General features: G+C 37.0%; 1 protein-coding gene across 6 annotated transcripts in view; it reads right to left on the bottom strand.

Moving 5' to 3' along the window:
- LOC123532089 (calcium permeable stress-gated cation channel 1-like) overlaps window positions 1-13,594 on the bottom strand; it is a 156,243-nt gene that overhangs the window by 89,419 nt on the left and 53,230 nt on the right. For 4 of the 6 annotated variants that reach the window (XM_053552706.1, XM_053552720.1, XM_053552722.1 and 1 more), the window contains 2 exons: window positions 12,138-12,300; window positions 11,709-11,814 (listed from right to left, as the gene is read on the bottom strand). In XM_053552706.1, the coding sequence (XP_053408681.1) occupies window positions 11,709-11,814; window positions 12,138-12,300 (269 nt within the window). Of the gene's footprint in view, window positions 1-679; window positions 805-6,819; window positions 6,988-11,708; window positions 11,815-12,137; window positions 12,301-13,594 lie in introns of all 6 variants that reach the window. The other 2 variants (XM_053552713.1, XM_045313449.2) reach the window with 1 other exon arrangement.

Genomic DNA, 13,594 nt, shown 5'->3' with positions numbered 1-13,594 from the left:
ATGTTACAGGAAACACCAATGCTTCATGTAGTTTCCATTTTTATTTCTAATGTTACACAAAGGACCAAAGCTTTATGTTGTTTCAATTTATACCTTTTTTTTATTTCTGATATTTCACAAAGGATCGATCTTTCATGTGGTTAATTTTCTATTTTTGATATTACACAAGTTTTAATTTGTTTTGTTACACAAAAGAAAATACTTCATTAGCTTAAATTTCTACTTTTTAAACTTTCTGATGTTCTAACAAATGAACCAATGCTCTATTAGGTTCTATTTGAGCCGCACCATGAGAAAACCAACATAGGGCAGGAGGGTGGTCTGGATCCATGCTGGTCGCAAATGCACTATGTTGGTTTTCTCCTGGTGCTGCTCATTTGTACTTTTTTATTTCAGATATTATACAAAGGAGCAATGTTCTATATGTACCTACCTTGCATTCATTTATACTTTTTTTATGTTACTTAAAGGCCCAATCTACTATATGAACCTATCTTGTACTTACTTACATTATTTTAATTTCTTATGTTACTTGAGGGACTAATCTACTATATGTACCTACCTTGTATTTTTATTTTTACTTTCTTTAAGAAATCTGTTTTATGTACCAACCTTGTATCTATCTATTCTTTTTTCTTTCTGATGTTACTTAAAGGACCAACCTACTACATATACCTACCTTGTATTTATTGGCTTTGAATGGACTGAAGGATCTGAAGCAACCAAAGCAGACCCGACCAAAGAAGAGGAGGAGAGTGAAAAACAACACAACAATGGAGAAAATGGAGATAGGCTGTTCTGAACCTGAAATAAAAGAAAACGAAACATAGTTACAAATTTTTTGAAACAGTGAAACCTGTATAAGGCAGAAAGTCAAGCGAGTAACACAACGTTGCTGCTTAAGGCAGGCTGCTGCTTAAGACAAGTTGAAACTAAAGCTGCTTTTGAGAAAAGCGCATCTCCAAGAACTGCCTTATCATCTAGATTGGCATTTCTTCTCCATTATGTATCCGAGTCAACTAAGCACTAAGACCTGTATCACTGGCATCAGTATTTTTGGTAATTCAAGGGCTATAATTCTGAATGCCAGGGCCGATTTGGCTAGTTATCGAACCTGGCCGAGGACTTATTGTCAAACACATTTTGTTCAAGTTTGGTGAAGATGGGATGAGAACTGTTCAACTTTGAGCGCAGACAAGATTTGTGACAGACAGACACATGGACACACACACAGGAGTTAATCAATATGTCTCCTACCACAGTGGTGTGGGAGACATAATTAGAACAAAATGTAAATTCGGGACTGCTAAAAGCAAGTTATTCCTTAATACAAGTGATTGCTAAGGCTGGTTCAACTGTATTCTAACCCTTTAACAACAAATGCTGTTCCTGGCATCAACTCAACAAGAGGACCATGATGGTCCTGAATCGCTCAACTGTTCCCACATGACCCAGTTTTGAGTATGACGTCGTTTTTTCTATTATTTGACATAGTGACCAAGTTTCTGAGCTCATGTGACCCAGTTTTGAACTTGACCTAGATATCATCAAGATAAAAATACTGACCAATTTTCACGAAGATCTTGTGAAAAATATGGCCTCTAGAGAGGTCAAAAGGTTTTTCTATTATCTGACCTATTGACCTAGTTTTCGAAGGTACGTGACCCTGTTTTGAACTTGACCTAGATATCATCAAGGTGAACATTCTCACTAATTTTCATGAAGATCTCTTGAAAAATATGGCCTCTAGAGAGGTCACAAGGTTTTCCTATTTTTATACCTACTGGCCTAGTTTTTGACCGCACGTGACCCAGTTTCGAAAATGACCTAGATATCATCACGGTGAACATTCAGACCAATTTTCATGAAGATCCATTGAAAAATATGGCCTCTAGAGAGGTCAAAAGATTTTTCTAATTTTAGACCTACTGACCTAGTTTTTGACCGCAGTTGACCCAGTTTCAAATTTGACCTAGATATCATCAAGATGAACATTCAGACCAACTTTCATACAGATCCCATGAAAAGTATGGCCTCTAGAGAGGTAACAAGGTTTTTTTATTATTTGACCTACTGACCTAGTTTTTGATGGCACGTGACCCAGTTTCAAACTTGACCTAGATATCATCAAGATGAGCATTCTGACCAATTTTCATGAAGATCCATTCAAGGATATAGAGTGGTCACAAGGTTTTTCTATTTTAAGACCTACTGACCTAGTTTTCGATCAAAGTTGACCCAGTTTCAAACTTGACCTAGATATCATCAAGATAAACATTCAGACCAACTTTCATACAGATCCCATGAAAAATATGGCCTCTAGAGAGGTCAAAACGTTTTTTCATTATTTGACCTACTGACCTACTTTTGAGGGCACGTGACCCACTTTCGAACTTGACCTAGATATCATCAAGATGAACATTCTGACCAATTTTCATGAAGATCCATTCATAAGTATGGCCTCTAGAGAGGTCACAAGGTTTTTCTATTTTTAGACCTCTGACCTAGTTTTTGACCGCACATGACCCAGTTTCGAACTTGACCTAGATATCATCAAGATGAACATTCAGACCAACTTTCATTCAGATCCCATGAAAAATATGGCCTTTACCGAAGTCGTAAGGTTTTTCTATTATTTGGCCTACTGACCTAGTTTTTGAAGGCATGTGACCCAGTTTCAAACTTGACCTTGATATTATCATGGTGAACATTCAGACCAATTTTCATGAAGATCTTATGAAGTATATGGCCTCTAGAAAGGTCACAAGGTTTTTCTATTTATAGACCTACTGGCCTAGTTTTTAAACACAGTTGACCCAGTTTCAAACTTGGCCTAGATATCATCAAGATGAACATTCAGACCAACCTTCATACAGTTCCCATGAAAAATATGGCCTCTAGAGAGGTCACAAGGTTTTTTTATTATTTGACCTACTGACCTAGTTATTGACGGCACGTGACCCAGTTTCAAACTTGACCTAGATATCATCAAGGTGAACATTCTGACCAATTTTCATGAAGATCCATTCAAAAGTATGACCTCTAGAGAGGTCACAAGGTTTTTCTATTTTTAGACCTAATGACCTAGTTTTTGACCGCAGCTGACCCAGTTTGGAATTTGACCTAGATATCATCAAGATGAACATTCAGACCAACTTTCATAAAGATCCCATGAAAAATATGGCCTCTAGAGAGGTCACAAGGTTTTTCTATTATTTGACCTACTGACCTAGTTTTTGATGGCACGTGACCCAGTTTTGAACTTGACCCAGATATCATCAAGATGAACATTTTCACCAATTTTCATGAAGATCTTGTGAAAAATATGGCCTCTAGAGAGGTCACAAGGTTTTTCTCTTTTTAGACCTACTGACCTAGTTTTTGATCGCACGTGACCCAGTTTCGAACTTGACCTAGATATCATCAAGATGAACTTTCTGACCAACTTTCATAAAGATCCCATGAAAAATGTGACCTCTAGAGAGGTCACAAGCAAAAGTTTATGCACGGACGGACGGACGGACGACGGACGCTGCACGATCACAAAAGCTCACACTGTCACTTTGTGACATGTGAGCTAATAAAAAATCTGACCAATTTTCATGAAGATCCATTGAAAAATATGGCCTTTAGAGAGGTCACAATGTTTTTGTATTATTTGACCTAATGACCTAGTTTCTGAAGGCAAGTGATCCAGTTTTGAACTTGACCTAGATATCATCAAGGTGAACATTCTCACCAATTTTCATGAAGATCTCATGAAAAGTATGGCCTCTAGAGAGGTCACAAGGTTTTTCTATTTTTATATCTACTGACCTAGTTTTTGACTGCACGTGACCCAGTTTCAAAGTTTATCTAGATATCATCAAGGTGAACATTCAGACCAATTTTCATGAAGATCCATTGAAAAATATGGCCTCTTGAGAGGTCAAAAGGTTACCAGAAGGTACCAAAAGGTTAACCAGAATCAATGGTGTTAAAATTAACTGAAAAAGCGTATTGATCCTGTGTACTGTCAAAAAGGCGCCAATAATTAAATTATCCATATTAAAGCGACCAGCTGATTACCGAGCATGTGAAAAGTGCCCTTAAGATTTATTAATGCAACTTTAAATTAGACCATTGTTTAGTGATCGTACCGTAATTTCAACAAGAAAATCCACAAATTTTAATGAATTTTGAAAGCAAAAATAAGTTCAGAATACACGATTCTAATTACACCTGATTTCCAAAATTCCTTAAAACAAGAGGGTCATGAAGGCCCTGTATCGCTCACCTGACCTATTGACCTAAAGATCATCAAGAATAACATTCTGACCAAGTTTCATTAAGTTTTGTTTGTTTGTTTGTTTTGGGTTTAACGCCGTTTTTCAGCAGTATTTCAGTCATATAACGGCGGGCAGTTAACCTAACCAGTGTTCCTAGATTCTGTACAAGTACAAACCTGTTCTCCGCAAGTAACTGCCAACTTCCCCACATGAATCAGAGGTGGAGGACTAATGATTACAGACACAATGTCGTTTATCAAATAGTCACGGAGAACATACGCCCCGCCCGAGGATCGAACTCACGACCCGCGATCCGTAGACCGACGCTCTACCTACTGAGCTAAGCGGACGGGGAAGTTTCATTAAGATATGGTCATAAATGTGGTCTCTAAAGTGTAAAGTAGCTTTTCCTTTGATTTGACCCGGTGACCTAGCTTTTGACACCACATGACCCAGAATCGAACTTGACCTAAAGATCATCAAGATTAACATTCTGACTAAGTTTCATGAAGATACAGTCATAAATGTGACCTCTAGAGTGTTAACAAGCTTTTCCTTTGATTTGACCTAATGACCTAGTTTTTGACCCCAACTGACCCAGATTTGAATCTGACCTAAAGATCATCAAGATCAACATTCTGACCAAGTTTCATTAAGATATGTTCATAAATGTGGCCTCTACAGTGTTAACTAGCTTTTCCTTTGATTTGACCTGGTGATCTAGTTTTTGATCCTACATGACACAGATTCAAACCGGACATTGAGACCATCAAGATTAACATTCTGACCAAGATTCATGAAGATTGGGTCATAAATATGGTCTCTAGAGTGTTCACAAGCTTTTCCTTTGATTTGACCTGGTGATCTAGTTTTTGACCCCAGATGACCCAATATCGAAGTCGTCCAAGGTTTTATTGAGGGTAACATTCTGAACAAGTGTCATTAAGATTGGGCCAGAATTGTGACCTCTAGAGTGTTAACAAGCTTTTCCTTTGATTTGACCTGGTGACCTAGTTTTTGATCCCAGATGACCCAATACCAAACTCGTCCAAGATTTTATTAAGGGGAACATTCTGACCAAGTTTCATTAAGATTGGGCCAAAATTGTGACCTCAAGAGTGTTAACAAGCTTTTCCTTTGATTTGACTTGGTGACCTAGTTTTTGACCCAACATGATCCAATATCAAACTCGTCCAAGATTTTATTGAGGGTAACATGACAAAGTTTCATTTAGATTGGGCCAAAATTGTGACCTCTAGAGTGTTAACAAGCTTTTCCTTTGATTTGACCTGGTGACCTAGTTTTTGACCCCAGATGACCCAATATCAAACTCGTCCAAGATTTTATTGAGGGTAACATTCTGACAAAGCTTCATTAAGATTGGGCCAAAATTGTGACCTCAAGAGTGTTAACTAGCTTTTCCTCTGATTTGACCTGGAGACCTAGTTCTTGACCTCAGATGACCCAATATAGAACTCGTCCAAGATTTTATTGAGGGTAACATTCTGACCAAGTTTCATTAAGATTGGGTCAGAAATGTGGCTTCTAGAGTGTTAACATGGCAAATGTTGACGCACGATGCACACCGCACGCCGACGGACGCCGAACAATGACTGGTCACAATAGCTCACCTTGAACACTTTGTGCTCTGGTGAGCTAAAAAACTGACTTTCAATGCAATTTTTAATGATAAGTAGCATCATTATTTGAGGAACTATCTCTGGTTTACCTTAGTGGGCCAAGTAAACTAAGCAAAAACTACTTTCAGACAACATTCCAAAAGTGTACCAGTATCAGGATAGTACATTTTCAATAGATTTTTACAGAGTGTTATAGCACTTTCGTTATTAAATGAAATATTGAAGAAAAACCTAATCAAAATAGCATGAATTTTGATATTAAAATATTAGTTTACAATGAGATTATATGACCTGAAACAGACATTTTTATTATGCTGTAACATGATCTTGGTTTTATTGTTTTATTAACTAGAGATCTACGTATTATTATATAAGAAAACATAGTCAATTATATCAACGTCTTTGGACAGGACTCCTGTATTTTGGAAAAGGACCCTTCAAAATTTGGATCCAAGGGCCCTGAGACTCTTGGGTTTTTAGGTCTAGTGGAACCCCTGTCACCTGTGTTGGTTTTCCCTTTAGCACAAAGTAATTAAAAATGGTTTTAAAACATTACATCACTGCTTACAGGAGCAATGGTGAAACAACTAATGATTTTGAATTATCTCATTTTGATAGTGGACAAATGCTAAATACGGCCGATTCTCATCTATTCTGGTTATGGAAACCACTTTTAACGAGTAACCTAGTAATCGATTGAAAAAAATTGGCAAGTACTTGAGTACCAAAACTGGTACTCATTGCCATCCCTAGTGAAAACCCATGAATTCATATCACAACAAAATAGTCATTCTGGGCAAAATCATTAGGTTCTGAATCCACAAAATTAAATAATTTCACCTACCGCGATGCATTACACCCAAAATTACAAATAAGTTCCAGAAATAAGCGATAATCATAATTATACTCACTTCCTCTCAAAACCGAAAAGAAAACAAAATTAAACTGTAGAAAGATGACAGAAACAATAACAAAGTTGATGGCGGTCCAGTGGATGTGCGAACTGATCCGAGAAGGCTTGTAGGCAAAGTAAATGTTATATCTGTCTACTATATGCTTGAATATCATGTACACCAGACCTGAAAGTAAATCATGGAAATATAGGGCTATATATACAGCAGTCAATGGTTTAAACATCAAGCTCAGAAAACTATTTTTCAAACTAGAAATATCAGACAATATCATGATTCCTTAAATAAATTGCTGGTCAACAGTTTGTGCCATAGACTGCTCAATAATTCAACACAACACTATATTTTACTGTGCTAAGTCAAAACTTGAGAGAAAAAAATATTAAAATTCATTTCTGATGTCAACTGATAAACACTTACTGAACAGCTTGCTGGTCAATAGAAAAAACTTTTGGCCTCTGTACTTCAGATCTCAGGCAACAGTTTTGACTAATGACTTGCAAGCCTTTAATTATGTGTATATGATTACACAAGTTGTTAAATAAATCGGTCCACAGTCTGTGTTAATGACCAGTCTACAATTTAATACTATGTTTTCCTCCACCAATGTCAAAACTTGTAGAAAACAAGAGGACCATGATGGTCCTGAATCGCTCACCTGTCCCCACATGAACTGAGTATGACATCGTTTTTTTTATTATTTGACATAGTGACCTAGTTTTTGAGCTCATGTGACCTAATTCTGAACTTGACCTAGATATCATCAAGATAAAAATTCTGACCAATTTTCATGAAGATCCATTGAAAAATATGGCCTCTAGAGAGGTCACAAGGTTTTCTATTATTTGACATAATGACCTAGTTTTTGAAGGCATGTGACCCAGTTTTGTACTTGACCTAGATATCATCAAGGTGAACATTCTCACCAATTTTCATGAAGATCTCATGAAAAATATGGCCTTCAGAGAGGTCACAAGGTTTTTCTCTTTTTAGACCTACTGACCTAGTTTTTGACCGCACGTGACCCAGTTTCAAACTTGACCTAGATATCATCACGGTGAACATTCTCACTAATTTTCATGAAGATCCATTGAAAAATATGGCCTCTAGAGAGGTCACAAGGTTTTTCTATGTTTAGACCTAGTGACCTAGTTTTTGACCACAGTTGACCCGGTTTCAAACTTGACCTAGACATCATAAAGATGAACATTCAGACCAACTTTCATACAGATCCCATGAAAAATATGGCCTCTAGAGTGGTCACAAGGTTTTCTATTATTTGACCTACTGTCCTAGTTTTTGACCGCATGTGACCCAGTTTCAAACTGGACCTAATATCATCAAGATAAACATTCTGACCAACTTTCATACAGATCCTTAAAAATATGGCCTCTAAGTGGTCACAAGGTTTTTCTATTATTTGACTACTGACCTAGTTTTGAACGCAATGACCCAGTTTCGAACTTGACCTAGATATCATCAAGTGAACATTCTGACCAATTTTCATGAAGATCCATTCAAAAATATGGCCTCTAGGGAGGACACAAGGATTTTCTATTATTAGACCTACTGACCTAGTTTTGGACCGCACGTGACCCAGTTTCGAACTTGACCTAGATATCATCAAGGTGAAACATTCTGACCAATTATCATGAAGATCCATGAAAAATATGGCCTCTAGGAGGAACAGGTTTTCTATTATTGACTACTGACCTAGTTTTGGACCGCATGTGACCCGTTTTGAACTTGACCTAGATATCATCAAACATTCTACCAACCTTTCATACAGATCTATGAAAAATATGGCCTCTAGAGGGTCACAAGTTTTTCTATTTTTGACCTACTGACCTAGTTTTTGACCGCATGTGACCCAGTTTCAACTTGACCTAGATATCATCAAGGTGAACATTCTGACCAATTTTCATGAGATCCCTTTGAAAAATATGACCTCTAGGAGGTCAAAAGGTTTTTATTATTTGACCTACGACCTAGTTTTTGAACGCAGATGACCCAGTTTCAAACTTGACCTAGATATCATCTAGGTAAACATTCTGACCAATTTTCAAGAAGATCCTTAAAAAATATGGCCTCAAGGGAGGTCACAAGGATTTTCTATTTTTAGACCTACTGACCTAGTTTTGGACCGTAGTTGACCCAGTTTCGAACTTGACCTAGATATCATCAAGATGAACATTCTGACTAATTTTCATGAAGATCCATTGAAAAATATGGCCTCTACAGAGGTCACAAGGTTTTTCTATTATTTGACCTACTGACCTAGTTTTGGACCGGACGTGACCCAGTTTCGAACTTGACCTAGATATCATTAAGACAAACATTCTGACCAATTATCATGCAGATCCCATGAAAAATATGACCTCTAGAGAGATTTTCTATTATTTGACATAATGACCTAGTTTTTGAAGGCATGTGACCCTGTTTTGTACTTGACCTAGATATCATCAAGGTGATTATTCTCACCAATTTTCATGAAGATCTCATGAAAAATATGGCCTTCAGAGAGGTCACAAAGTTTTTCTATTTTTAGACCTACTGACCTAGTTTTTGACCGCACGTGACCCAGTTTCGAACTTTACCTAGATATCATCAAGGTAACATTCTCACCAATTTTCATGAAGATCCATTGAAAAATATGGCCTCTAGAGAGGTCAAAAGGTTTTTCTATGTTTAGACCTAGTTTTTGACCACAGTTGACCCGGTTTCAAACTTGACCTAGATATCATCAAGATGAACATTCTGACCAACTTTCATACTGATCCCATGAAAAATATGGCCTCTAGAGTGGTCACAAGGTTTTTCTATTATTTGACCTACTGACCTAGTTTTTGACCGCATGTGACCCAGTTTCAAACTTGATCTAGATATCATCAAGATGAACATTCTGACCAATTTTCATGCAGATCCCATTAAAAATATGGCCTTTACAGAGGTCACAAGGTTTTTCTATTATTTGACCTACTGACCTAGTTTTTGGCCACACATGACCCAGTTTCCAACTTGACCTAGATATCGTCAAGATGAACATTCTGACAAATTTTCATGCAGATCCCATGAAAAATATGACCTCTAGAGAGGTCACAATGTTTTTGTATTATTTGACCTAATGACCTAGTTTTGGACCGCAGTTGACCCAGTTTCAAACTTGACCTAGATATCATCAAGGTGAACATTCTGACCAATTTTCATGAAGATCCATTGAAAAATATGGCCTCTACAGAGGTCACAAGGTTTTTCTAATATTTGACCTACTGACCTAGTTTTGGACCGGACGTGACCCAGTTTCGAACTTGGCCTAGATATCATCAAGACGAACATTCTGACCAATTTTCATGAAGATCTATTGAAAAATATGGCCTCTACAGAGGTCACAAGGATTTTCTATTTTTAGACCTACTGACCTAGTTTTGGATTGCAGTTGACCCAGTTTCGAAGTTGACCTAGATATCATCAAGGTGAACATTCTGACCAATTTTCATGAAGATCCCATGAAAAATATGGCCTCTAGAGAGGACACAAGGATTTTCTATTATTTGACCTACTGACCTAGTTTTTACCGCAGTTGACCCAGTTTGAACTTGACCTAGATATCATCAAGACGAACATTCTGACCAATTTTCATGCAGATCCCATGAAAAATATGACCTCTAGAGAGGTCACAAGGATTTTCTATTATTTGACCTTCTGACCTAGTTTTTGACTGCAATTGACCCAGTTCGAACTTGACCTAGATATCATCAAGATGAACATTCTGACCAATTTTCATGCATATCCCATGAAAAATACGGCCTCTACAGAGGTCACAAGGTTTTTCTATCATTTGACCTACTGACCTAGTTTTGGACCGGACGTGACCCAGTTTAGAACTTGACCTAGATATCATCAAGATGAACATTCTGACCAATTTTTATACAGATCCAATGAAAAATATGGCCTCTAGAGAGGTCACAAGGTTTTTTTATTATTTGACCTACTGACCTAGTTTTTGTTGGCAAGTGACCCAGTTTCGAACTTGACCTAGATATCATCAAGGTAAACATTCTGACTAACTTTCATGAAGATCCATTGAAACGTATGGCCTCTAGAGAGGTCACAAGGTTTTTCTATTTTTAGACCTACTGACCTAGTTTTGGACCGCACGTGACCCAGTTTCGAACTAGACCTAGATATCATCAAGATGAACATTCTGACCAATTTTCATAAAGATCCCATTAAAAATGTGACCTATAGAGTGGTCACAAGCAAAAGCTTACGGACGGATGACGGATGCCAGGCAATCACAAAAGCTCACTTTGTGACAGGTGATCTAAAAAACCATGAAAATTTAATTCTGATTTCATCTTATAATAATTTTTTTTTCATGACTTGTCTTAAATACCGCAGTATCTCCATTTGACTTACATGATTATGGATATTACATATTTTAATAGTGACATGGTTGCAGTTCTTCATGAAAATTTTGAAAATGAAAACTATCAAATATAAGCAAAATTCTAACACGACCAGCAAATAACCTACATGCATGTAGAGAAAATCTATCTCGGGTTATTCTGCAATAACCCACGCGCGTGCAATGACGTCATCCGATCTAGGTGCTTAAAAAGTAGTTACCATTTTTTCTAACACTGTAGATACAAGTATGTTGTGTTAGAATCGAAATAACAAGTTCCCAAGTGTGATTTATCATAGAATAACCTGAGTTTTTCGTTCTTATGCGAAACAATATATCACTCAGACCTACGGCCTTCGTGATATATTCTTACGCATAAGAACTCAAAACACAGGTTATTCTACGATAAACCACGATTGGGAACTTATTATTTCTTAAATAAAGTTACAGCAAAAATGAAGTATTCTACAGAAGGGCTTACCAAATGGCATAATGAGTGGACAGGACAGGCTGTATGACATCAATATGGCAAACACACACAGGAACCAGGCATACTCCATCCCATACTGGAACTCCCATAACACATGCTGAAAATAATCAACTATTTATAAATTGTTGACGAAAACATGAGGCAGAAGTGGTGCCTGAAAAAAATGCATGGGTCAGTTAAACCAGTGTGTAATTAATTAAATAACCACTTGTGATTATATTGCAAATCTTATTGCATTACATTACCATTACCATAGTGGTCATATGATAATAACTACGTCATAAACATTCATCAAATCATTACATTTTTCTTTCAAAATTCACTTATGAATAAACTGCAATCCACAAACAGCCTAATATTTTGCTGGAACATTGCAATGTCTTCTTGTCCTACAGTTTGGAGACATGCAGATATACTTGCCTTTCTAACTGAAGTTCTCTCAGCAGATGATTTGGCCATTAGAAGTTTTATTCCATAGAGGAAGAGTTCGGAAAATCTTAATAACTCTAAAGCGGTGCCGATAAAAGCTGAGGTTATCACGTAGTTGACGAAAAATGCACCATTGCCCGCCAGGAATATACAACTGCAAACCGAAAATTTGTATATACATTTTTATTATACTGTTGTTTCCACCAAGTAACATTTCAAACATGTTTCATTTACAAGAGGGTCATGATGACCCTGTATCGCTCACCTATTAAACTTGGCCTTGGAATCATTAAGATAAACATTCTGACCAAGCTTCATGAAGACAGGGTCATAAATGTGGCCTCTACAGTGTTAACAAGCTTTACCTTTGATTTAAGTGAGTGACCTAGTTTTTGATCCCGCATGACCCAGTTTCGAACTTGACCTAGAAATCATCAAAATGAACATTCTGACCAAGTTTCATGAAGATAGGGTCATAAATTTGGCCTCAAAATTGTTAAAAATCTTTTCCTTTAATTTGACCAGGTGACCTAGTTATTGACCCCATATGACCCAGTTTTGAACCTGGCATAGGAATCATCAAGATAAACATTCTGACCAAGTTTCATGAAGATAGGGTCATAATATAGCCTCTAGGGTGTTAATAAGCTTTTCCTTTGATTTGACCTGGTAACCTAGTTTTTGACCCCACATGACCCAGTTTCAAATTTGCACTAGAGATCATCAAGATAAACATTCTGTGCAAGTTTGTATCAAATCAAAGCATAAATGAAACATCTATATGACTGAAAGGGCCAATATAGAAATTTTTGCCCCTTTCAGGGGCAATAACTTTAGAACCCATGATGGAATCTAGCCAGTTTTCGAAAGGAACAGAGATCTTATTGTGACTTAAATTATGTGTAAGTGTGGTTAAAATCAAATGTAAAATGTCACTTCTATCGTGTTCACATGGTAAAATTAACAAATTATGGCTCTTTCAGGAGTCATTCAGGGGCCATAACTCCAAAACCTATGATTTGATCTGCTGCATTATTCATGGAATTCAAGACTTATTGTTGTTATACTCAACATCACTAATCTCGCGTCATCACTAATTTCGCGGTATTTGAGTTGCGCCACCTACGTGGTGTTTACCGGGGAAGTTCGTGACCTATTTTACACATGCTGACGAAAAATGTTCCTACCTGCAGTTACATTGCTAAATATCTGTCAATATTTATTAAAATCGTATTTTTCACATATCTATTGCAAAAATCCATGAATTAAGCAAATATTTGCAATGTTACAAGTTCGTCCACCAGCTGATCGGCATTTGTCCTCATTAATTATGCAAATTAAGTCCCGCCTATAGGTTAGAGGACACAAAATTTTACGTAACATCCCCCAGCTACACAAAAATGAATGAAATATCGGTATCAGGTGAAACATAAAAACGTCTTAACTCG

This window comes from Mercenaria mercenaria, chromosome 1 (assembly GCF_021730395.1).
Source record: "Mercenaria mercenaria strain notata chromosome 1, MADL_Memer_1, whole genome shotgun sequence".
Lineage (NCBI taxonomy): Eukaryota > Metazoa > Mollusca > Bivalvia > Venerida > Veneridae > Mercenaria > Mercenaria mercenaria.
Note: the sequence above shows the minus strand (reverse complement) of the source record. Positions and strands in the feature narration are given on the sequence as shown.